The sequence below is a fragment of the Pleurotus ostreatus genome (assembly GCF_014466165.1).
Source record: "Pleurotus ostreatus strain PC9 chromosome Unknown scaffold_4, whole genome shotgun sequence".
NCBI classification, from domain to species: domain Eukaryota; kingdom Fungi; phylum Basidiomycota; class Agaricomycetes; order Agaricales; family Pleurotaceae; genus Pleurotus; species Pleurotus ostreatus.
In genome coordinates this window covers 161,762-183,967 of record NW_023503159.1, presented here as the reverse complement: position 1 = coordinate 183,967, position 22,206 = coordinate 161,762, and the positions used below count along the sequence as shown (strand labels likewise).

At 49.1% G+C, this 22,206-nt stretch overlaps 10 protein-coding genes across 10 annotated transcripts; 3 read left to right on the top strand and 7 right to left on the bottom strand.

Annotated features, from left to right (window-relative positions):
• Positions 1–421: 421 nt before the first annotated feature.
• Positions 422–2,469, top strand: PC9H_005885 (uncharacterized protein; the record flags this gene model as incomplete). Its single annotated transcript, XM_036775444.1, has 13 exons — positions 422–739; positions 796–967; positions 1,025–1,106; positions 1,162–1,297; positions 1,353–1,376; positions 1,427–1,487; positions 1,541–1,689; positions 1,741–1,845; positions 1,910–1,923; positions 1,980–2,062; positions 2,115–2,167; positions 2,220–2,341; positions 2,394–2,469. The coding sequence occupies 13 exons, from the start codon at positions 422–424 to the stop codon at positions 2,467–2,469; spliced, it is 1,395 nt and encodes a 464-aa protein (XP_036631463.1).
• A 285-nt stretch (positions 2,470–2,754) lies between these two features.
• Positions 2,755–4,670, bottom strand: PC9H_005884 (uncharacterized protein; the record flags this gene model as incomplete). The annotated part of the gene is made up of 8 exons (XM_036775443.1): positions 2,755–2,764; positions 2,827–2,894; positions 2,949–3,154; positions 3,212–3,263; positions 3,375–3,552; positions 3,602–3,772; positions 3,833–4,584; positions 4,635–4,670. The coding sequence occupies 8 exons, from the start codon at positions 4,668–4,670 to the stop codon at positions 2,755–2,757; spliced, it is 1,473 nt and encodes a 490-aa protein (XP_036631462.1).
• Positions 4,671–5,605: 935 nt separating this feature from the next.
• Positions 5,606–7,772, bottom strand: PC9H_005883 (uncharacterized protein; the record flags this gene model as incomplete). The annotated part of the gene is made up of 10 exons (XM_036775442.1): positions 5,606–5,690; positions 5,771–5,914; positions 5,972–6,127; positions 6,186–6,267; positions 6,318–6,524; positions 6,586–6,703; positions 6,777–7,041; positions 7,090–7,315; positions 7,364–7,522; positions 7,580–7,772. The coding sequence occupies 10 exons, from the start codon at positions 7,770–7,772 to the stop codon at positions 5,606–5,608; spliced, it is 1,635 nt and encodes a 544-aa protein (XP_036631461.1).
• Positions 7,773–8,541: 769 nt separating this feature from the next.
• Positions 8,542–9,595, bottom strand: PC9H_005882 (uncharacterized protein; the record flags this gene model as incomplete). Its single annotated transcript, XM_036775441.1, has 6 exons — positions 8,542–8,625; positions 8,679–8,893; positions 8,947–9,010; positions 9,057–9,351; positions 9,400–9,492; positions 9,546–9,595. The coding sequence occupies 6 exons, from the start codon at positions 9,593–9,595 to the stop codon at positions 8,542–8,544; spliced, it is 801 nt and encodes a 266-aa protein (XP_036631460.1).
• Positions 9,596–11,010: 1,415 nt separating this feature from the next.
• PC9H_005881 (uncharacterized protein) lies at positions 11,011–12,026 on the bottom strand (the record flags this gene model as incomplete). Its single annotated transcript, XM_036775440.1, has 6 exons — positions 11,011–11,055; positions 11,105–11,322; positions 11,379–11,448; positions 11,497–11,788; positions 11,869–11,925; positions 11,977–12,026. The coding sequence occupies 6 exons, from the start codon at positions 12,024–12,026 to the stop codon at positions 11,011–11,013; spliced, it is 732 nt and encodes a 243-aa protein (XP_036631459.1).
• A 501-nt stretch (positions 12,027–12,527) lies between these two features.
• On the top strand, positions 12,528–14,209 carry PC9H_005880 (uncharacterized protein; the record flags this gene model as incomplete). Its single annotated transcript, XM_036775439.1, has 6 exons — positions 12,528–12,575; positions 12,628–13,376; positions 13,436–13,594; positions 13,648–13,840; positions 13,894–13,954; positions 14,004–14,209. 6 exons carry the CDS (start codon positions 12,528–12,530, stop codon positions 14,207–14,209), a joined length of 1,416 nt encoding a protein of 471 aa, XP_036631458.1.
• Positions 14,210–14,554: 345 nt separating this feature from the next.
• Positions 14,555–16,660, bottom strand: PC9H_005879 (uncharacterized protein; the record flags this gene model as incomplete). The annotated part of the gene is made up of 7 exons (XM_036775438.1): positions 14,555–14,785; positions 14,840–14,957; positions 15,011–15,603; positions 15,655–15,828; positions 15,887–16,088; positions 16,145–16,345; positions 16,401–16,660. The coding sequence occupies 7 exons, from the start codon at positions 16,658–16,660 to the stop codon at positions 14,555–14,557; spliced, it is 1,779 nt and encodes a 592-aa protein (XP_036631457.1).
• Positions 16,661–17,479: 819 nt separating this feature from the next.
• On the top strand, positions 17,480–19,695 carry PC9H_005878 (uncharacterized protein; the record flags this gene model as incomplete). The annotated part of the gene is made up of 13 exons (XM_036775437.1): positions 17,480–17,606; positions 17,659–17,756; positions 17,805–18,035; positions 18,086–18,182; positions 18,235–18,307; positions 18,358–18,593; positions 18,643–18,709; positions 18,757–18,943; positions 18,990–19,156; positions 19,209–19,310; positions 19,368–19,378; positions 19,434–19,470; positions 19,527–19,695. 13 exons carry the CDS (start codon positions 17,480–17,482, stop codon positions 19,693–19,695), a joined length of 1,602 nt encoding a protein of 533 aa, XP_036631456.1.
• Positions 19,696–20,386: 691 nt separating this feature from the next.
• On the bottom strand, positions 20,387–20,815 carry PC9H_005877 (uncharacterized protein; the record flags this gene model as incomplete). Its single annotated transcript, XM_036775436.1, has 2 exons — positions 20,387–20,439; positions 20,500–20,815. The coding sequence occupies 2 exons, from the start codon at positions 20,813–20,815 to the stop codon at positions 20,387–20,389; spliced, it is 369 nt and encodes a 122-aa protein (XP_036631455.1).
• Positions 20,816–20,920: 105 nt separating this feature from the next.
• PC9H_005876 (uncharacterized protein) lies at positions 20,921–21,805 on the bottom strand (the record flags this gene model as incomplete). The annotated part of the gene is made up of 1 exon (XM_036775435.1): positions 20,921–21,805. The coding sequence occupies one exon, from the start codon at positions 21,803–21,805 to the stop codon at positions 20,921–20,923; it is 885 nt and encodes a 294-aa protein (XP_036631454.1).
• Between the last annotated feature and the right edge of the window lie 401 nt (positions 21,806–22,206).

Below are 22,206 nucleotides of genomic sequence, written 5' to 3'. Positions count from 1 at the left end.
TGAGATACGCGTGTTCATCTCTGCATGTTCTCTGGAGGAATGGTGACGATTGTGTGTGCAATCTGTGAAGGCTGGATCAAACCGCGCACTTGAACCGAGAATGAATTAAGAAGAGTTGGTTCATATTCTTCTCACGGTGCACAGTTTACCAACCGTTCATCACCACATTCTTCTTGAATGATTAGGCCTGTGTAACCCTCCTCGCATGTCCGAGGGGGATGCACTGCTAGCTCTGTCCTCAGGCCTTAGTACTCGCACCTAGTATCATCCATGCTCCCGCAACAGTGTCGGCTCTCCTGATCCGCTCGCTGTACGACTTTCACATCACAGTTTACTTAAAATTCTCGGTGTACATTCGTATAGGATTGAGCTCGCCTCTTTTCCTCAGACTGAGCTACTCCTTTTGTCCAGAAACCAGGAGATGTCGACCCACCCCAACGACCTAAGCGCTCTTGTGAAACTCATTTCTGACTCGGTTGCTGTCGTGACATCCGAGTACGCGAAGGCCGGACACGCGCCCCCAGCTTTGGACTCGACGGGACAAGACCCGTTTTACTCACCTGAACTGGTTTCAGATCAACTGAAAACCGCTATACAGATTACCGAAGCTGCCTGTGCACAGCTGAGCGCCACGGTGGCAAGTGCTGGTCATGTTGTAACGAATGTGAGCGGCTTGCATGGAAAACTGAAGGCCGAAACGGTTTATTCATCTATTTTTCCTGCACAGAAAGCGTATAGTGTGAGTTTGCGATATGTGATTCATTGATGGGTATTCGTCAAGACCATTCACTTCAGTTCATGGAGCCAGTGTGCATGCGTGTAGCCCTGGATGCGAAAATTACCGATCACCTCCTTGACAAGCCCAAAGGTCTACATGTTGGGGAGCTTGGGCGTCTCAGTGACCAGGATCCCGGAAAGCTGGGACGGGTCCTCAGAACACTAGCGACGAATCATGTTTACACGGAAGGTGAGCGTTCCTCATGCATGTCTCATTGTTTTGATCAGCGAACGCGAACATTGTCAGTTGCACCCAACGTCTTCGCCAACAACCGCTTGTCTATGAAATTACTTTCGACTGATCCTGTCTCGAGTCTTGCTCGCCAGATGTAACCATGACATCTCTCACTCCAATATATCGTCCCCGCTGACGTTATATCTCAGGACAGATGAAGGTTTGAAATGCGCCGCTATTTTGGGAGATGTTTTCAAGGACCCTACAACAAGAAAGTCGTACCGCCAGGAAGATTGTGCCTTCCATCGTGCTCATGGAGTTTCTGCTTTCGATTATTACGGTGCCGTAAGAGTACCGTTTTCTCATGTTTACCCTCTTCATTCACCTTCGAATAATGCAGCCCGAGCGAACAGAGATTTTCGAGGTACAAACTCTTCCCCTGTCCTTCGCATACGATTTTAATCATTTCGCTAGACGATAGGGCAGGCCATGGTCGGCTGGGCACAGGTTACAGGGAGGGCAATGCTTCCAAAGAGTAAGTGTCCCGTTCAATGATGATTACGGTGTTGTCTTACTCCTATCCTGCAGTCTACCCCTGGGGCAGCCTTCCTGCTAATGCGATTGTGGTCGACGTTGGCGGTGGCAACGGTCATGCCACCCTTAATTTACTTAAAGCCTTTCCAACTCTCAAAGTCATCGTCCAGGATACTCGCGCAGTCGCTGTACAAGGCAGAGAAGTACTTTCTTCGTTCAATGACTCAAATAGATATCGTTAAATCAATCATTAGTATTGGGAGAAAGAGTACCCGATTGCCATTCAAGAGAAGAAAGTCGACTTCATCGGATTTGATTTCCTAACGGAAACACCTGTGACAAACGGCACAATATACTATGTACGCCCTTGCAACCTCCCTAGTTCTTGCTTGTATTGAGGCGCGTTTCCTGGACATTGTGTAGCTGCGACACGTTTTGTGAGTGTTGACGTCAATAATGCGAATCAGTGTTACTCATTAAGGCTTTGTCGTAGACACGATTGGGCCGACGACGACTGTCTTAAGATCTTGAAGAATGTAAGAAAGTCCGTAGGTCCGAACAGCAAACTGTTGATCAGTGAGCACTGTCTGCTTCAGTCAGACGCAGCAGCGGTGTCTAACTTCGCTAGATGAATTCGTCGTGCAATATATCGCCCGCGGAGGACTCACATCGGAATCTCAGGTCTGACCTTCGGTAAAACTTCATTTCGTAGCGCTCATACCTCGCATTATAGGCACCTGCACCATTGTTACCCAACTACGGCGTGGCCAACAGGAGGCTCTACCAACAGGATATGAACATGATGGTCCAGTTCAATAGTAAAGAACGTACGCTCGACGAGTTCATCAAGTTGGGGTACGTTGTTCGGATCTTCGTCATGTGACTGATTAACTCAGTGGTTTCCTAGGGAAGCAAGCGGATTTCGCTTCCAGAGGTTGTGGGATGGTGGCGAGGCTGGCATTGTGGAGTTCGTTCCCGCTTAGGACGACGAATTTGTCTTATGAATGCAGTGTCGCAATGGTTATACGGCTCGGCTCAGCGCCAAACTAGACTTCCGGTAGTTTTAACATAACCAACGAATGCCATGATAATCTACATGAAAAATAATGCGAGGCGTAAGCGATTATAGGGTGCATGAAGATAAGCATATAATAAATAGAGTCCAGGATATATACTAGTAACTACGGTTACGCGCACGGCACAATATAGTAGAAGGCGACGGAGCGATATAGCATATAAACACCATAATGATAAGATAGCATATGAGATCAGGCCAGGCTATGACGGAAAGTGATTAATGTTGATGTAGGTAACTTGATAGACTCGAAGTATATACGCACCAGAAAAATCTACGCCAGCCTTTCGAAAAACGTTCCTCCTCCCCTGAAGACAGTCCGCGACTTTGCACCTGGTTATGGTCATTGAGTGTATCGGTTTAATTGTCGTGGCATGGATGCATTACCTGGGTTTTATATCGTTCGTAATCGACCCTTTGCCTGTCCCAAACGACATTTTGACCATTTCTGTCGGTCACATCAATCAAACCTTTGACACTGAGGTACTCAACGCCAGCAAGCAATCCAAACCAGAAGTGGTCGAGATCAATCAACCTCTGTATAAGTTGCTGTAGACGGCTGACAAAGTCCTGGAGCATCCCCGTGTTTGGTCCTACGCGAAGCGTACGTGGTTATTGGTAGTGAATTAGGATCAGATTACCTTGCGTACCTTGCTTTTCTGTGGTCGATCGATCTTCCCTGGCCGAGCGACCTGCAATCTCCTGTGGACGTCGTGAGAAAGAGAAACAACATTACGGTGACAGCCTTGCCTTGCCTATTCGGCTATGGATTCCGTCGTACTCTTGAAGTACAACACGCAGGCAGCTACGAACCGTCATCGCATGACTCAGCAAAGAAGACGCGATCGCTGCGTCGTTCTTCTTCCCCAATTCTTGAACGAGGGAATAGAAAGCTGCACCAACGACGGCGATCTTCTCGATCTCCGGCACAGTAGAGTTATATTTATCTATCTGGGACTGGAGAGGATACGGCAAGCCTTTGGGAGTCTGGCTGACAGGATTGTCGGTCAAGATTTGAGGATAAATAGGGATAAGCGTACCGGGATTCAGATGCGAACCTTTCTACCCCCTTCTGAATTTCCATTGTGAGCTTAATGAGGTCGGACATATTGTATTGATATGGGGCCGTCAAGACTTCGTAGTAGCCTGCTTCTTGTATCTTTGATCTCTCTGAGCCATCTAGAGGTGTCGCATTACAATCCATGCTGAAACTAAATAAAACGAAGTAAATAAACAATGTCCACGCTACGAGCGAACATACGGGCTCTGACCTGATGTTCACTGTGGCCTTTCCTAGTTTTCCGGAGGGTATGATAGGCGTGACTGCGGCAGCATCGCAATAAGAGGTGATGTTGGAGGACGTCTGACGAAGAGCTTCATGGAATTTCGTCCACGTGGCGAGTTCCGAGGGCAGGCGCCCGCTTTGTACGAAAGCCTTCAGCGAGTTTGTGGCCGCTGACATCTTCAACAATCGAGAAGAGTGATCCGCCCAAAACGCAGACAGAACACCAAGATGTGTGGACGACGTTCGTAGGGTTTTCATCGTAACCGCGAAGGCTTGAAGAATAACGGGCAAGTTGATCCGTGGGGGGCCTCTCCGAGTTTTGGAACGACCATGGTTGGTCGTGGTCCGACTTGGTGGATTGTAGGTCTGGGCCAAAGAAGCGAATTGTTCGACAGCCGCGGCGTACGATTTTCTCAAGCGCTCAATGTCGCTACATATTTTTTGAAGGTGCGAGATAATCGCATGGGTGAGGCTCTCGTGATGCATGGGGCTGCCGGTCTGCAGAGATTGGCATAGAGCGATGTAATTTCGAGCATACCCTATGCACTCCCGCAGAAACGACAGCCAGGACTCCCACTCGGCGCCAATGATCTTCTTGGATTTGGAAAATAACTGGACTTGTTGGGACTTCTCTCCGTATGCTTGCGCCAGCGCAATATGGAGCGAATACAGGGGTGCAATCGAGTTGGACACACTTTCCGCGAGCGACGTGAGAGGTCGAGCGAGCTCGATTGGGTGCTATATCTTGATCAGTTACTATTATCCTATGGGAGAGCATGTGTACGCACTATTTGGGCATTTTGAGCAGGCGCAGCTGTGATCATTTTTCGAGACGACATTTACGCGGATTTTAAGTTGGATGATGAACATATCCGAGAGCTGTTATGTACCAAATGGCCCTCCACGATGTTACAGCATGTAGTCCGAACGTAGGTCGCAGTGCCACGTTGTACACGTGTGTTTCCAGGTAAAGATTAAGGTGTGTCGCTGTTGCAGGTGCAGGGAAAGGAAGCGTGGCCTGATTATGAGTCGAGCGATACGTGATGGGCCGAAGTATTGCAACCATACCAAATCTACCATGCTTGATTGAGATGGAGAAATGCTCATGAACTTGGTATAAACTAGGCTCTTAACCAGCCTGTCTACGAGCTGTCGCTTGAGAAGAAGACTGTCGCCTCCACCAAGGGACCCTCTTCGAGCCGACGACAACACATAGGCTAGATAAGTACAAGCATTAAAGCAAGTTGAACCAGGCGAAATGGAGTTGAGGAATCACGTGCCTTGTGGTGTAACTCAGATATCTCGATCCCCACCATCTCGTTGGGTCGACGTGTCTCGGGTTGATAGTGAAGGTATAACCGATAAACCCTTAGACACAGGTTGCGCACGTCTCAATTGCAAACAGCAGGCAGCAGGAGGCCTATGACTCCCTAAACCTAGGCTCACCGAGACTTAGGATGTTGAGGGAGACGGAGTCAATCGAGAAGCGCTAGACCAAACTGAGACGAAGGGGTACCTGCTTTGCAGCGCGTAGCTGTACTTGTGTCCTTGCTCTGCGCCAGCGTCCCGCGACGACACGGGCGGCTGGTCACGTTGCCGTCGCAGAAGGTACATGAACTCACTCCGCAACTGTGTAGAAGATTATTGACGTTGCTCCATACCTGTCAGCATGCCGTATGTATGCTTCTCGACTCTTGTAGACCTCGCGCCGTTGAACAAGGAAATGAAATATTCTTGGGAATACAGAGTCATCCATTCGTTAATACTCGTGTATAGAAGCGCGAATAAGGTCTTCTGCTTCAGGGAACCGTGGTTTAATCGAACATTTGAACTGTTTAGGGTGGCTATTCATTTGCAGTGTGAAACCATCAGCGGCTTGCTCTGAGATGGGATTCTCAAGAGGGAAACAAGGATGAAAACGCACCATATCAACGCGCTGTTGTACTCCATCCTGGGCTCCACCTCTTTTCCGTCGTTGCCTACCTCCTTGGTGATATTGAACACGGATAGAATGGTAGACGCTGCGATCCAAAGGGACGAAACAGCCAAATGGCGGCCTGGGCATATGCTGGAATAGCCCGCACTCAGCACGAATGTCTATTAAACGCCTCGATGAACGACCTACCGTCGACCGAACCCAAACACAGCATCTGGATCCTTGAACTGGCCTTCATCGATTGTCCATTTCACGTTGCCGTTTGCGTCCGTTTCTTTGTTGAGCCATCTTTCAGGTTTGAACGCTTCTGGGTCCGAGAAGACGGCTGCATCGTGTAGGATTGACCTGCGGATGGAGAAATGATATAGGACGGAGCAGGAAGAGATGGTCTAGGGGAGCATACCACGTGTTCGCAAATACAATAGAGCCAGCCGGAATTCGATAGCCTTTGTATTCGTCCTCTTGCGTAACGAGATGTGGTACACCTGTTACATCGTTAGTTATCACTCCGCTAGAGCACTGTGAGAAGAAGAACCTAAAGGCGTAACAGGCATCCACCTTAATACCTCTAACACTATTGCCTTGATATACGGCAGTTCATATTCATCGTTACCAAAGTCAGGAAGCCTACTGCGATCGAGAACCTCATCTAACTCTGCTTGAGCGCGGGCTTGAGTTTCAGGATATAAAAGCATGGCGAGGAAGAATGTGTATAGGCCCGAGACTGTTGTATCCGCGCCGCCTGTGGATAGTCAGTTTGAGTAACGCGGACCGATCCCGGGAATTTGGTTGTGAACACGTACCTGCATAAAGGGTAGCGGTGGTTTCTTTGATCACTTGTTCCTGCTCTTCCGTGTTCTCCGCCAGGTCCATCTTTTCCAGACAATAGGACATGAACGAAGGTTTGGCTTCTCCCTGAGCCTTCGTTACGGCAAACGTTAACGGTTATTATAATTGTAATCTTGTAATCTTAGGAAAATAAGAACACACTCACCGTGCTCTCTTTCGCTCGCATATACGTCTTCTCGAGCATTTCATCAGTGATTTTCTTCCACTTCTTCGCCATTCGCTTCCAGCCAGCTCCCGGCATCCAGTCGGGCACCCACAGTAGGAAAGGGAGTAACTCGACCAAATATTCGCCAGGAATAGCGGCCCTGTTGATGACATCAACGGCTTCGTCTACGAGGGAAATATTGGGGTCATTGGTAGGCTTGGCATCGATGCCGTAGGATATAGAGAGGATCTTCGCGCCGGTCACACTGCGACTAATTTAGAATATTGCAAAATTAGAGCGTGAGGTCAATTACTATTTGATATGCTCCATAAACTGATCCGGCGTGTCCAGCAATCGTTGCAGCAGCTCCCTTGCATATCTCGACTCGTGTGGTTGATATCGCATCGTCTCGACGTGATTGAACTCTGATTGAAGCATCTTGCGACGCACTTTCCAGCGATCGTCATAAGGAAGGACCGTAAGCAACCAGTCGCATTTCATCCTAACATTAATCGAGGGGTCAGCCAAAGCCAGCAACACTGGCGTACAAGTCACGTAGCATCACTATACTTGGCCTATGTACGTACGATCAATCATCAGACGCCCATCCACCAGAAATATACGGAGAGATGCTTGCCTGCTAGAATATAATGAAGATCGCTTTGCTAATAGATCTTCGGCAGCCCGCAATGAGTCCAGTACGATAACAGTGGATCCCATCATATTCAAGCTGATGATATCGGTGTCTAAGATACGAAAGCGTCGAAACTTTACCAAAGTACGAGGAGTAAATTATAGCTCACCAAGCTGTTTCGACCATTGGCTATATTTCTTCCATTCGTACTCCTTTGGTACTTCTAGGATGTGACCTAGAAGCGGCAGTCCTTTAGGGGACGGAGGCAGTGGAAGCGAACTACTCCGCTTTCGCGCTTTTGCGAGAAAGCGAATAGTCAACGTGGCGAAGATAGTCAGGGCAATTGGGAATGCGACTGCCATCGTGGTAATGATGAATCTGACCCTGAACGAACTTATAAGATCGAAGACATAAGTGCCGAAGCATTCACTTTGGTCGCGTTATCCTCCGCCGTTGAGATTGCGTATCCTGGCACCTTGGCGAAGGGAATGAGTGAGTCATCGATTTATCATCAAAAAGCAGATAGTGGGTTACCTGCTCGAAGGAACGATCGTAGAGCAGGTGACGACACGAGGTAAACGCGGAAAGATATCTGTCCACACGCCAAACTCGCGATGGAAGTCGCTTCGACACATCAAAGAAGCCGCAATCTTGACATAGCACGAGGCTACGGGCCTTATGTCGTATAGAACTTCCCAGAGGATGGCGGTGCAAATCGCAGCCTCAATGATAGCACTTTGCGGAAGAGCTATCCTGGTCAGCGAGCCACTGCAACCGCGTAGAGAAATTCCAAGAATTACGAGAATTCTTAGTCCACTGGCCATGAGAGACACCACTGTCTGCTACCTCATTTCTACCATAGTGTCTCATCGAACCACCGGCACTACGGTGGACATGTCACATGGCACAAGCATCAAGGTTGAGAAGAGTTGACCGAAGCCTGAAGGAAGAACCTGCTCTTTTAGCGCTGGGCGCAAGCATCGGCATTGCCTCGGCTCGCGCTGGTGTTCTGGCGCTTATTTTTGAGAACTTCATCGTCGCACATCCGAACACATCACTAAGTAATAACTTAGAACAGAGGATATACAAAACAATTTACATGCAGTGATTTACGAGGGATATCAGCCGCATTCATTTGCGAAAGAACGAAAGAAGCCCACGGTTAGGGAGTGCGTATCGCAATTCCGACTTGTAATAATCTTGTTGCACCATAATCTGTGGTATGGTGAGTATCGACTTCCTAGCATGCATTGCACAATCAGACTAACCTCTTTGTTGTATAGCTGATAACTACGCTGCAGATCTTCCCATGTCCTAATCAAGAGCGAAACACCCCGGCTCACGTCTATCAGGTTGGTGATATTACTCAAGTCGATCTCCACGTCGCCCCACCAGCTCACTAATTTCGTGATTGTATCCGCTAACTGGCCAACGGAATCGGTGAGCGCTTTGAGGAGGCCTCCATCTTGTATGTTTTGCAGCGCTTTGCCAGTTTCAGTGTATAGCCGTTGTACATAGATGCAACTGTATACCTACCATCTGTGTTGTCCATGTCGTGTTTGTTATAACTTTCTACTTCGAACCCCACCGATTTATACGTCTATGACCGAATTAGTTCCATGTTTTGAATGGGGGCTTGAACTCACATCCATAATCTGTGTGCGGAGTTCTCTGCAGGCGTTCTCCATTTTCTTAGCCTCCAAACGGCACTGTACTGCGTACGGCCTTAATCGTGTCGCTAGCTGTATTACTTGGATTGGAGGGCCGGCTGGTGCGCTTAAAAGGAATATTGCCATTTTTGTGATTGCTACTCCAGCCGACGAAACCCTTATACTAGACTCCACGAGGCGGAAGAAACTCCCAGCGTGGTGGTGCAAACTTTGATACGCCTTGTCGACTGGCGTTGAAGAAGTTACGAGTCTCTTCAACCAACCCTCTCTCCTGTCTCTGATTTAGTGGAAGGAGAAATTTGATCCAAAAATATCGTACTTATGGTTCTCAAAGAATGATTTTAAGCACAAGAAGAAAGCTCGGTTCGATTTCGTCAATTCCTGGATGGCTTTCTCGTGAACTTGCGTGACGCTTTGTACGTGGTGACGTTAGTTAGACACCCACTTATGAACAACGGTACTCACCTGCTAATAGTCCTGTCATTGGGCTTCGCCTCCGCGCTTTGAGGTTCCATTGGCTGAGGTGTATGGAAGATTGTGGATACAACCAATACTGATCATCTTAAGCTGAATATATAATTCATCCACGATGCACCAACATACATGTGCCGTCCGCCCCACGACAAGTGCCAGCCCCCCCTGCCCTTCACCCAGGCGTCGTTCCATCCATGTTCTCCGTGTTATGAAGTCACAAGGACGATCGTACTCCTGTTAGAACCTGGGTTAGAAGTATACAAAACAACCGAATCGTTGACATACTAGACGCTCAGGGGAAACTCACCTTCAGAGCATGGCTCCCTAACACTTCGAGTGATATTTCATTGGCTGTAGGACTCCGTCGATTCCGGGGATATTCTAGCGCGAGGCAAGGAAGACGGCAAGCTAGCAGTAGAGGGACATCCAGGGGTCTGTAACGTGAGAAATCCAGCCTTTGCGACGACATTTTTTGGGAAGGTCTCTTACGGGACAAAAAAGGCCAAATGCAGAAACATCTGAATGTCGATACGGAGTCGTTGTGTTCCATGATGCTGGACGGCGTGTGCGGTTGCTTTCGGCTGATCAGACTAGCTACACAGACGGAGTAGATGTTCGAATAACATTCGATATGTTCGCCACTAATGATATTGCAAGAAGGCTTACGCGCACGGATGCTTTAGTGTTAATTGAACTTGTGAGTGTTCAACGTTCAACGTTCAACATTCAAGAGCGTGACGAACTGGTGACTGGCGACGGCATAGTCGAAATTGTACAGCAATTCCCACGGTAAGTCGCTGCAAATTTTGTTTGGAATACGAACTACTTACGACTATGCTTTATGTCGTATTGGGAAATCATCATCATCCATTCCTCAATCACCACAAGAATTGGGACACTGATGTCGCAGAAGCTGGCTTATCGATAATATGCCACGCAGCTGCAGCATGGCCTGTTCGTTTCAGAAACTTGGATTTAATTTTACTACTCCAGATGCACGCTCATCCTGGGCGGTGGTGCCAAGGCAAGGGACTAACAGGGGCACATTTGCGGGCTGTATAGGTTCGGTACGTGTCGTTAATAGCTGTGTTCAAGGTTGGCAAGAGTGCGGCGCGACAAAATTAACGATAAAGGTACGGCCGGAACTCAAGTTCAACTGGGTAGTAGAAGTGATTAACGCTGTCGATAGCGGGACTAGGTGAGGAACTGCAGTGTGGACGGCGCACTCGCTCGTTTGTTCGGTTCGCGCAAACCAATTTCAACGAGATACCCACAACGGAGTCCTGCGCCTTCAACTTCCATACAAATACAAGTCTTCATCAACCCATAGCACCGAAGGGCATCGTCACCCAAGAATAGCAATCAGCTGTCATAATCATTATCGTAATACTGTTCAAGAATGATATCAGGCAGTAGTCGTCATTTGAAGACTTGCGTTGGCTGCTGCGCAAGGAGCCTACGGCTTGAGTTTCGAACTATAATAATCCTGTTGCGCCATAATCTGCGGTACAGTAAGTCATCGGGTTTCTGATGCATGTCATCAAACTAACCTCCTCCCTGTATAGTTGATACTGAAGCTGGAGATCCCTCCATTCCTTAATCAAGACGTCGTTCCCATGCTTGAAAGTTATCATGTGCTCTTTGATGTTTTTCCAGTTGATCGTCGCATCGTCCCACCAGGCCACAAATCTTGCAATTGTACCCGTTAACTGGTTAATGACTTGGGCGAACAGATCGAAGAGGTCCACATCGCCCATATCGCGCAGCTCTTGAGTCCCCGTCAGTAAAAGCGTTCATTCCCACGAGCGTGAGGGTAATACTCACTCTCTATTTCCACAGTGCTGGATTCATCCTGGTCGCTGGTCTTGTAAGAGATTCCCAGCGTTTGGCTAATCTGTGGATGCGTTATTCGTTGGATATGATCTCCTAGGTTCCAGCTCACACTCCAGATTTGTGTTCGAACCTTTCTAAATTCGGTTTCCATGTTTTGTGCTTCCAATCGGCATTCTTCTGCATGCGACCTCAACCCCGCCATAAGCTGGACCGGATTGCGCGTCGGAGTCTCTAGAAGGGATATCGCTGTCTTTGTGATCGATATTCCGACCAAAGAAACTCTTAGGCTCGACTCAACAACCTTAAGGTAACCGGCAGCTTGACGAGTCACTTCTTCGTACGCCTTCTCCCTCGGGGTGAGTCCCCTCATTCTCTTGAACAATCCCGCTTTCCTGCCCAAGCTCGTGAGTGTCGTATTGACATCGATCGTGCAAAATCAATGTACTTATGCTTCTCGGAGAACAATTTCAAGCACAAGAACATGTTATGATTGGATTTCGTCAATAATGCGACGACTTCCGTTTGTTCTTGCATTTTCCTATTGACTGAGGTTCGACTACCCACTTGGATATGTGGATATACTGCTTACCTCTCCCTAGGCATGTTGACCGGATCTGCCTCTCTGCGTCGAGAATTCATCGGTGGGTGCGATTGTTGCAGATTGTCTTTTGTTGCCGTTGAGTTCTATGAGGTGCCAGGGGAAACTGTTACATAGGGTTTCACCTCCGCACTGAGTTTATACTCCAATCGATATCATGTATCTCATCCTTGATGCAGCATACGTGTGTCCGTGATATATGCCGTGGGTTCCATATTACCGGCCTGCATCCCCTCACGCTGGCCTCGGTTTTTTAATCTCTCGATTCACTCGGTTTCGTCGAATCCCTTATCTCGCAAAGTCACCAGGCTGTGTGTGGCGTTCGTGTGGCGTGTTCCGAAACCTCAATATAGACGCTCGACCAAGGCAAGTGACTTCATGTTTTGCATTTATTAACAGCGAAGGGTACATGAGGTTTACACGCAGCCAGAGTTGAGGGGGCTACTTGCCGTCGACGCATGGTCTGGCGAAAGGTGCCTCATAAGTGGCTTGGTAACAAGTAGTCTAAGATAGTAGCTGCAAAGATACCCTCCGGTTCAATAATGGCAAGCATGCTAACCCATGAAGCTCCCGATGCAACTCAAGAAACCGTAAGTTACTCGCTCTCGAATTATCTATCCAGACTCACCTCTGTTCTCACAGCAACGAATCATACAAATCGACCCTGTGGAATCTTTGGCAGAGAATACGTCTACTGTGGTTTCGCATCTATACTCCCTTCATGCCGTATTGGGAATCCTGGGCGACACATCTTTCAATCACGTCCAGCTGTTATCCGTGACGAAGAAAGAACTTGGCCAGCAATGGGAGGCATGGCTGGAATTCTTTCGAGAATGTCTTGGCCATCTCCGGACTTGCAGGCGCCTTTACGAGGTACTGCAGAGAGGTGAAATATCTCAAGTTCAAGCGATTGCAAGCTCTACGCTTTCCACTGCCGCTTCCATCATGAAGCGAGCGTCTAGATTGCAGGTGTCATACAAGGAGACACTAAGCTTACTGCTGGCCAAAGCACAGGAGGCCTCGAACTCTCGCCATCCCGGTCGTTCTCAAGAGCCCACCGACAGCCAAGGTCGAGTTCCAAATATCATGCACGAATTCACGTCACTCTTAGGCGCGCTGCAATCATCCGTCAAGTGTCTCGAGGATATTGCCTCATATTGGGCCAAACATCACGCAACGTTGCACGCCATTTCCGAAGCTGAATTGGGCATCAACACGCTGATAACTACAGAGGAGACAACGGTCAGGATGTGGACCAAATACCACGACATTGTCCGCCAGGCAGTATCCGATATAACTACCAGCTGTGACGCGCTCACGGTAGACCCTCCTATCGGATCGAAGAAGCATTCTCCAGTGAGGAGAATGCTGACTGTAGCTCCCGCATTCAAGTAGGTTTCATTTAGAGGGCCATATGTTGACGATGCTGACCAAGTATGCGGTACTCTAGGAACGGGCTACCTCCAAAATTGCTTATGCTTCCCCCGCCGTCTCTTCACCCTCGCCAAGGGGAATACCTGTTACTTTCGAAGGAACAATTTGACGTCCCCTCAGTCTCGCGAGCTTCCACGCGAGTGGCACGCTGCCTTCAAAAGTTATACGACGACAAGTAAGTCGTATAGGCGCATAAATATTACTACCACCCTGATGCTATATTTGTAGGTTAGTGCCAGGCCAATATATCCAGACATTTCAATGGGTAGTTGAAGTCGCAGAATCCGGGGAATTATTCTACTCCAGCGCCGGAAATCTTCAAGGAACCCGGAAGGATATGCATGACTCAGCCGCCCGGGCCAAAGCAACTCTTGATAAGGCTCTTGCCTTGTGGCCCGAATCGGACGCCAGAAGATTAGAAGTACGCCCTTGATAGTATACGAATCGCACTGATCGCTCAAGTCGGGACTTCAGGCAGGCCGCGAGTGCAGGTCCAGCAATCCAGAGGACCGGCAGACCAACTCGAACGCTGGAGGTAATCAATCCCTGGGTCTCTTCGGCTGTAACTCATCATCACATATTAGACAACGACCCGCACGCGCAAGAAGCGATAGAATCTCTGATCGAGAAACTGAAGGAATTCCTCATATTTTGGGAGAAGATGACTCTCGAGTTGAATGGAAGTGACATCCAGGATCTCTTGGGCGACGAACAGGTCAAGCTTCCTATAAATGTGTGGAACCTCCAAGTATCTCATTACCGCAAATGCATCAAAGAGGTAGATAGCTGATATTCGTTGCGTTGAAGGTGTTTTAACTGTTCAAGTTCCTAGATTCGCCAAGTGCAGTCGCTTTTGGTCCGTGCTTCTGATGACAAGATCACTTCCCTCCGGAGGAGCCCTAAGAAGAGACGCTTCATGAGCTTACTAATTCATCTCGTACCATTGTTTTGCGTGGTGCCGAAGGGTTCGAGAGAGGTGCGCTATGCAGAAGCTAGTTATTCACCAGATAGCAAAGATTGTGATTTGAATTCCGGTGCCTAGGAGAGGAATTGTAGGCTAGTAAATCAAGGACTTCATTCGAATTCGTTACATATGTATATGAGAAGTGTTTACTGGTTTTAAATAGCCAAGTCCTCATAGTTCCCCTTTCATCGACTCTAAGTAACGCCTGAATTGAATAATCATGCCACCGGAAGTATCTCTCCTGCACAGTCGCCCTTCGGCTGTCTCTTCCCAACGGTCTCCGCCCACTGAGATAGATCCATACAGCAGTTGATGAGGATCGTACTTATCCTTGATCTGTAGAAGACGATCATAATTGGCGCCGTAAAACGCGTGCTTGACGTTGGGTTCGATTGGAGAAGCCTGTTGACAGTAACTGTCAGCGACTTACGTCTACGAAGGTACTTTACTTCTTACCTCGTTCAGATAGGAGCCCGCCTCGGGGGCAAGTCTGCGTAGAGCTTCGGCAAATTCATGTGTGACCTTGTGCTGATCGTTAAAGATGCTTTCCAAACTTTGGTGATCATCCAACATTCTGAGGCGTAGAGTTAGTACAACGGCTGTGGTGCGAGCATAGGGATGACCTACGTAATGACACCCATAGTACGCTCAGCGTTCCTCCATGCCGGGAGGATAGCATTATCCGGGTACCCAGCTACCTCCAGCGTCGGTCTCACAGCAATGTCCAGCAAAGCACCACCTTGATTTGCGATGGACTTCAACGTATTCATCAAATCTTCGAAGCTCGATTCGTCCTCCCACAACCGCCGGGGTAACAACCTGTTACCAATCTGGAAGTTGGCGATTTCTGCGCCTTGGAAGGCGGGGACGCTCGAAAAAGCAGCAAGATATCCGGGATGGTTGCTGACAGAGTGCATGTATTGGATGCCAAGTTCGTTGAGGTCATCAATGAATGGCTTCAAGAGCGCGTTGACTTCGTCAACAGTGAGGCCTGGGGCGAAGACGGGGTCGAGACTGAATCCGGCAAGAGAGTAGACAGCGAAGGAGAAAACCTTCGCGTCAGTGAGGCGAGGAGTATTGTGTTGGTAAGCGGCGATGGCTTTCCAGAAGGTGTCTTGTGAGATACCCTGGGTGGCGAATGCTAGAGATGCGATGGTGACGGGAACATCTGGGTACGCTTTGATGGTGACAGACCAAAGGATTCCGTACGTTCCACCTCCCTGGATTTACCATTAGCTCCCGAGGCGTCATATATATAGTAAGACACATACCCCGCCGCTTAAAGCCCAATAAAGATCTTCGTTCTCGGTAGGAGACGCGGTCACGAACTTGCCTCCAGGGGTGATGACCTCGTATGATAGTACCTGATCTGCCCCCATGCCGTATCTCGAACTAAGCACAGAGTGACCTCCGCCTTGGATGTATCCGCCGGCGAAGCCAACCGTCTAACGAATGTCTGGAATCAGAGAAACTGCCCACCGGAAACCTAATATGGAGACGTACTGGACATTCACCACTGACAATAGCAAGACCATGCTTATCGACTACACCGACAAGTTCTTCTCCGGTTACTCCGGCGCTGACTTTGACGGCTGCACCCTTATACGAGCTAGACGGAGAGTCGTAATTATCGATTATTGTTATACCCTTGAGGTGATGCATCCAAACGGACACGGCGCCGGCTCCAGTTGACCTACCCATGTAGCTAGAAGGGTGACGTTAGGTACGTGCGTCCTATTGCCGCGAAGACACAGGACCTACTCATGGCCTGTGTTCTTGATTACGAAGCGAAGATTGTGTTCTTCGACGAATTTCAGAGTCTTGATGACATGTTCTGGTTTGGTGACATTGACAGTGTACTCCACGTATGGACCCCTACTACATGGGATAGACGGATCGGTGAAGGGATCACACGTTTTATTCAGGAAAATAGGATCCATAATAGAGGACGGATGGAGTTCACTATAGTTCCGTTGAGCTAAAAAGGACATACACCATCAACAAGATTGAATCTCACTGGAAGGCTGGTTGACGCCAATTTTTGCGGACAATCTCGCATTGCTCTGCGTCGTAATTGGGGTGGTGGCATGGGGCCCCGATGGGAATAGGCTTGATGAGGCGACCATCAATAGAGTTATTCAATGTCGACCAAGCATCTGTACTCGGCCACGCTACGTCGCCGGGCAGGAGTCTACACTGGGGTATATCCGTTCCAACTATGGCACCAGAAAGGAGGAGAGCGGCATCTATCGCAGTTGACCAGGCCTTCTGCCACATCGTGAATTATGGAGAAGGGGGGCATATGGTTCCTTGTCGGTGCTTATATAGCGGGACCTGGAGAGTGGCTACTGGCCTGGAATCCCTGCGAGCGCTGGAGCTTCAAAGTTCAGAGGTGCATCGGCGTGAAGGCGGACGATAGGCGACACTCAAGTTTCCTATAAGCGAGGGATCTAGTGCTTGTAGTCTTAGTCGGATGGTTATCATTTTGGAGAAACGTGATGGAGGCCAGGAAGCGGCGATCCTAGAAGCAAGTCTCAGATTGCGACCTTCGACAGCCTTCGACGCTCTGCGTCACGTCGGAGTCGAGAGCTTACGTCAGCGGTCTTCCCCCAGACTAAATGGGCGCTTGCGATTCAAGTGACGGACCACGACAGTCTAGAAAACTTCGTTATCAATTCGAGACAAAATGAGTAACTCAACGGAAAACTCACGATGACCCGACCTGAGGGACAGATACGCCACTGGAGATGATAATCAGTCATGTCCCCGTCCCCCCCAGTATTCTCCGAGGGAGACACCTTGGGAGACGGATCAACCGACAATAGTGCCAGCTCAGTTATCGCTTATTATAATCAACATTTGTGGCTTGTGTGGTTCATCAATTCAACCCTGGTAGTAAGTATGGTCTTTGCGCGGAATTAAGCGATTGCTAACAGATACGCAGCCCGAAGGCCCTGCATTCTAGGCAGAGAAATGCAACGAACGTCGATCCCGTATGTCCTAGGACTCCGTTCTTGCTGCGCTGAAGATATGACCTCCGATATCTATATATTCCGGTATGCCACAAGCGTTAGGTTTCAATTTCTACATTTCTACATGTCCTCCCAGCTTGACGCAGTCTACGTTCTTTTAGCGTTCGCGTTCGTGAGCGTTACTCTGTTCTTCCGCAAAAAACGCGCTCTTGGGTTTCTGAGGGGCCCTCCTGCCAAATCCACCTTACTTGGTGTGTTCAACGGGCCGCCTGATGACTTGAGACTCACATTTACCTCTCATAGGTCATGAGTTTGATCTTCTTAATGCCGAAGCATGCACCTTGGAACTAGAGTGGACCAAGCGCTACGGTACCGTCTTCCGCTCCGCTGGCTGCTATGGCGTACGCTCTCCCCATCGCTGACATCTCCTCTTACTTATTGGTCATCAGGAACAAATTCTCATGGTTGCCGATCCGCGTGCGCTTCAACATATTTACGAGATGAACTACAAGTACCCTCGATCCAAGGATAACCAGCGTGCATTCAAGAAACTACTTGGCAGAGGTATCCTTTGGGCTGAAGGTGACGACCACTCGCGTCATAGAAAGACCCTCAACCCTGCCTTCTCCGCCGCTCAATCTCGTGGCTTCTTGCCTCTCTTCCAAAGTTGCACTGATCGCGTATGTTTGGCTTTGTCCTTTACCCGATCGTCCTAATGAATCATCTTTAGTTGCAAAGCCGATGGGAGGCTGCTCTTCAAGGAGAGACCAAGGTAATCAATGTCTACGACTGGTTGTCCAGGCTTACTCTAGACATAATTGGCGAGGGTATGTGTCTTCCTTCTATTACTATATACCGGTCTAAATGCCCAGCTTACAGGCGCCTTCAATTACCGCTTCGGCGCTTTGGATAATAAATCTGATGATTTCTCGCATATCTTAGAAACGCTCTTGTAAGACTCTCTCAAAAACTGTCTCGCCCTCATCTTACAAGGATTCGTAGCACGGACACAAAAATGCCTACAGAACGCACCATCCTTTTCCGTGCATTCCGTCGCTCCATGCCCAACTGGATCGGTGACCTATGTGACTACTACTCAACATGGTTCCCTTCGAAAGAAGACGCTCGTTTCGCCAACTTCCAGAAATTCTCTAAGGGCATTGCTCGCGGACTCTTGGACGAACACATGGCCGCCTCTGCGGACTACGCTGCAAAGAAAGATATTCTCAGCTTACTCGGTCAGTACCATGTCCGCCTTCCTCGTCTGTCGTTTTGACCCCATTACAGCCCGGTCCCCCGCTATCGACGACCCGAAGAAGAAGATGGACGAAGACGAGGTACTTTCTCAGATGGCGTAAGTTCAGATAGCATTGTACCTTACTTGACCTGACGCCATTTCAGTACCGTAATTTTGGCAGGACACGATACCACGGCTGCTTCTATTGCCTGGATTCTTTACGAACTTGCCAAACGTCCCGAAGAACAAGCCAAAGTCTGGGAGGAGATTGCCCACGTCCGAAGCCTCAACCATGGAGAATTGACGCCGGCGGACTACGACTCAATGCCTTTCTTAAATGCAATCATCAAGGTTCGTTGAATCGCGGCACAAATTGGTGACTCTGATCCCTTTGTAGGAAGGGCTACGGTACCATGCGATCTCACCTTTGCTCTATCGTAACTCTGGAGTCGACGACGTCATCCCACTGTCCCAGCCCATCACATCCAGCTCTGGCGATGTGATTACTGAAGTCCCCGTCCGCAAGGGCCAGAGAATTATCTTCTGCATTGGATCCTACAATAGGTAAGTCTCTCCGGTGGGCTGTACATGCCAATGCACCCATCTCGTATTTCAGACTGCCGGAAGTATGGGGCGCCGATGCCGACTCATGGAATCCCGCTCGATTCTTGACTCTCAATCAGAAGAAGCAAATACCGGTCGGGCTTTACGGAAACACGTAAGTCAGATCCTTTCATCCGTCATGAGACACCTCCTGAAGCCTACACGCTCGTAGATTAACCTTCAGTGAGTATTCGTTTGCAAGACCATGATGTCTATTCTGATGTCAATCTCCTGCAAGGCGCTGGCGTCAAGGGTTGCATTGGTTGGAACTTTGCGTAAGCCCCCATCCCGGCGGTAAAATGCGACGGACTGTGCTGACGTTGAGATATAGGGTTCTTGAGATGCAAGCCGTCCTTTTCCAGCTCATGGAGTCCTTTGAGTTCTCGATGCCCCCTGGAGTCGAGGTCATGAGGATTATGGGCGCCATCATGGTCCCTATGATAAAGGATAAGTTACAGGAGGGAATCAAGATGCCTCTGCTCACAAAGTCGAGGAAGTAGAAATTTCCGGACCAGTAGAACGTGTGGCAGCGTTAATCGAGCGTATATTATTGCTATGGACATTAATCAAGCGTAGTTCATTCAGCTTCTCGTGGCACTCCTGATGGACGGAAGGCACATGCGTCTGCAATGTCCAATAATTCGCCCAGTGAGCAAGCTTGAGAGGTCCAGAAGTTCTATACTGCCCAAGTCCGATGTTTTAAATTACTTATTGAAGAACAGGTCCAAATCGCGGGAAGAGTGCTCACCAGAAATGAAATTCCTACCGATGATGGCAATCCTACGCCCCGTTAACTAAGATCTTGGGTTTTGCGCCCGACCAAGACAAATTCGGAACTGGCAGCAATGAAAACGTTTAGCGATGGCGCGAATAGGAGAGGGAGATTTCGAGGCGGTGAAGTTCCGACTTAGCTCCAAGGTCGTCGGAAGTCCTTGAGCCAAGCGTTTGTGCTGAAAAAGGAGGAGGATCTCATGCTTAAATCCACGGATATCTGAAGGCTTCTTTCGTAGAAGAGTAATAATACTCGACGTGATCTTGAGGCGTCAATCACGGAGTGGGAGCTGCGCATCGGGCCACGAATACAAGTAAATCGAAAGGTGGCTTAGATTTCAAAGTACGTGCATTGTCGATCTCTGTTTCGATCATGACATATATCGCGTTATATACAGACCAACGAAGGAGTATTCTCACTCATGAGTCTTGGGACGGCGGCTCTCCAGCGATGCCTTTCAATCGATGGTTCACTGGAGAGTTTCCACAGTCAATGTCTGCGTGCAACGCAGGCAGTAAGAGACGTCACCCACCCAGATCTTCGACTTCCTCCACCCAAAGGGGTTCCTGAAGATCGTCACAGATGGGGAACACGAACTGAATGTCCGTGTTTTTCTCTCTAGGATTTCCTCGAAGGTATCGTATGCATCTTGGGGACACCCTGGAAGCCCCTTTGCGGTAGATTTCGACATCGAGGATAACCAATGATGGCATGGCAACCAGAAACGCCTCCGCGACGGCATCGTGGTCCGGCACGCAGCCCTCGCACTGGAGATAGATGTAGCGTAGTTCTTTAGACCAGAGCTCCCCCATCGTCTGAGCATCACCGACACCGATTTCCTGGTACATATATATTTCGCGTGAGGAAGGGCTTGATATGTGGGAGTGACTACTTTGTGGGACTTACATCTTCTATTCCAATAGCGAGGAACTCCACGTGCGAGTACGGGGCGATTACTTTGGCGCGGAGAATATCTTCCAGGCTATCGATCCTTCCACAGCCAGCGATCGTACCAGAGCCATCGGTGCAGCGAGCGCGTCCATGTCGGGGTCATTGCCGTAGACCGCGAAAGGCATGTCAGAGAAAGTGTTAACATGCTCGATGCGGCGTCCGGCGAGGATGCAGAAGTAGAGGAAATCGGGGCTGCAACAGACGGCGCGCAGACGCGGGATCACGTCTGGGGGTATAGTCTCCGGGAGGATCCCATTCTTGTCCTCCACCGTATCGACGTAGAGGCACTCCAGCAGCGGGCATGCGCGTAAGAACTCGAGGAATGCGGGGTAGTCATGCACGATGTTGACAGTGAGGATCGTGAGCTTGGCCGGATTGGGAAGGAGGGAGAGGTGTGCGGTTGGCCATTCAGCAGCGCCGATGTAGAACGTTGTGAGCTTGCGGAGGTTAGGGAGGTGGGGAAGGAGGAGTTCTAGGGTCTCGCCTAGCCACCTCTCGTGCCCATCTGCGACGGTGCGCTCGGGGATCGAGAGGTTAAGAGCTTGAACAAATGCACCGGATGCGCCACTATCAGAGGCAATGCTCCTTGCGAGTGAATGCAAGCATGCTTGAAAGCCTAAGCAATCGTCTTCTGTGCCGAAATAGTGGAGACCGCAATAAATTGCGACGTGTCGGTAAAAGAGTGGCTTCGCTATGGCGTTCACACGGCGGGATACGAAGAGTAGATTGTAAAGGGCCTCGGGGCGACGAGGATGTGTGTCAGTAAGTGTCGAGAATATCATGCGCAGGACTTCGTTTGGGAGGTTGCGATAGTGGGGCTGGAGGGGAGGCATTTTGGCACAGACTCCCCTTCCCGCGTCAGCGCTAGTCAGCCTTAAAATGACCATTTTGTACTCAGCGAGAAATTCAAAGCACAAAGAATCGTTTAGGGATAAAGACACTTCGGAATGTCGGTACTTACATCGTGAAAGGAGTCGATTGCCGTGACCACCGGTGCTAGGCAAAGCAATCCCAGCAACGTTCATATCCAATCATGTGGGTTTCAGTTCCTCCCTTCGTATTCCTTCGTTGTTGTATTGTTGTATAATCATCATCGTAAACGCTGATACCCTAGCGATGGCCAGACAGTCATCGAATGAGCGGTTCAGTAAACTAAGCGATACGGACCAAAGGCGACGGCGAGCGGATAGTAATACCTCAAACAGTCCATTGTCTTTTACGATATTTGTGATGGATACGGTTTGATTTCGTCCGTCCCTTCATTGCAATGAATCGACGAATACGTTAA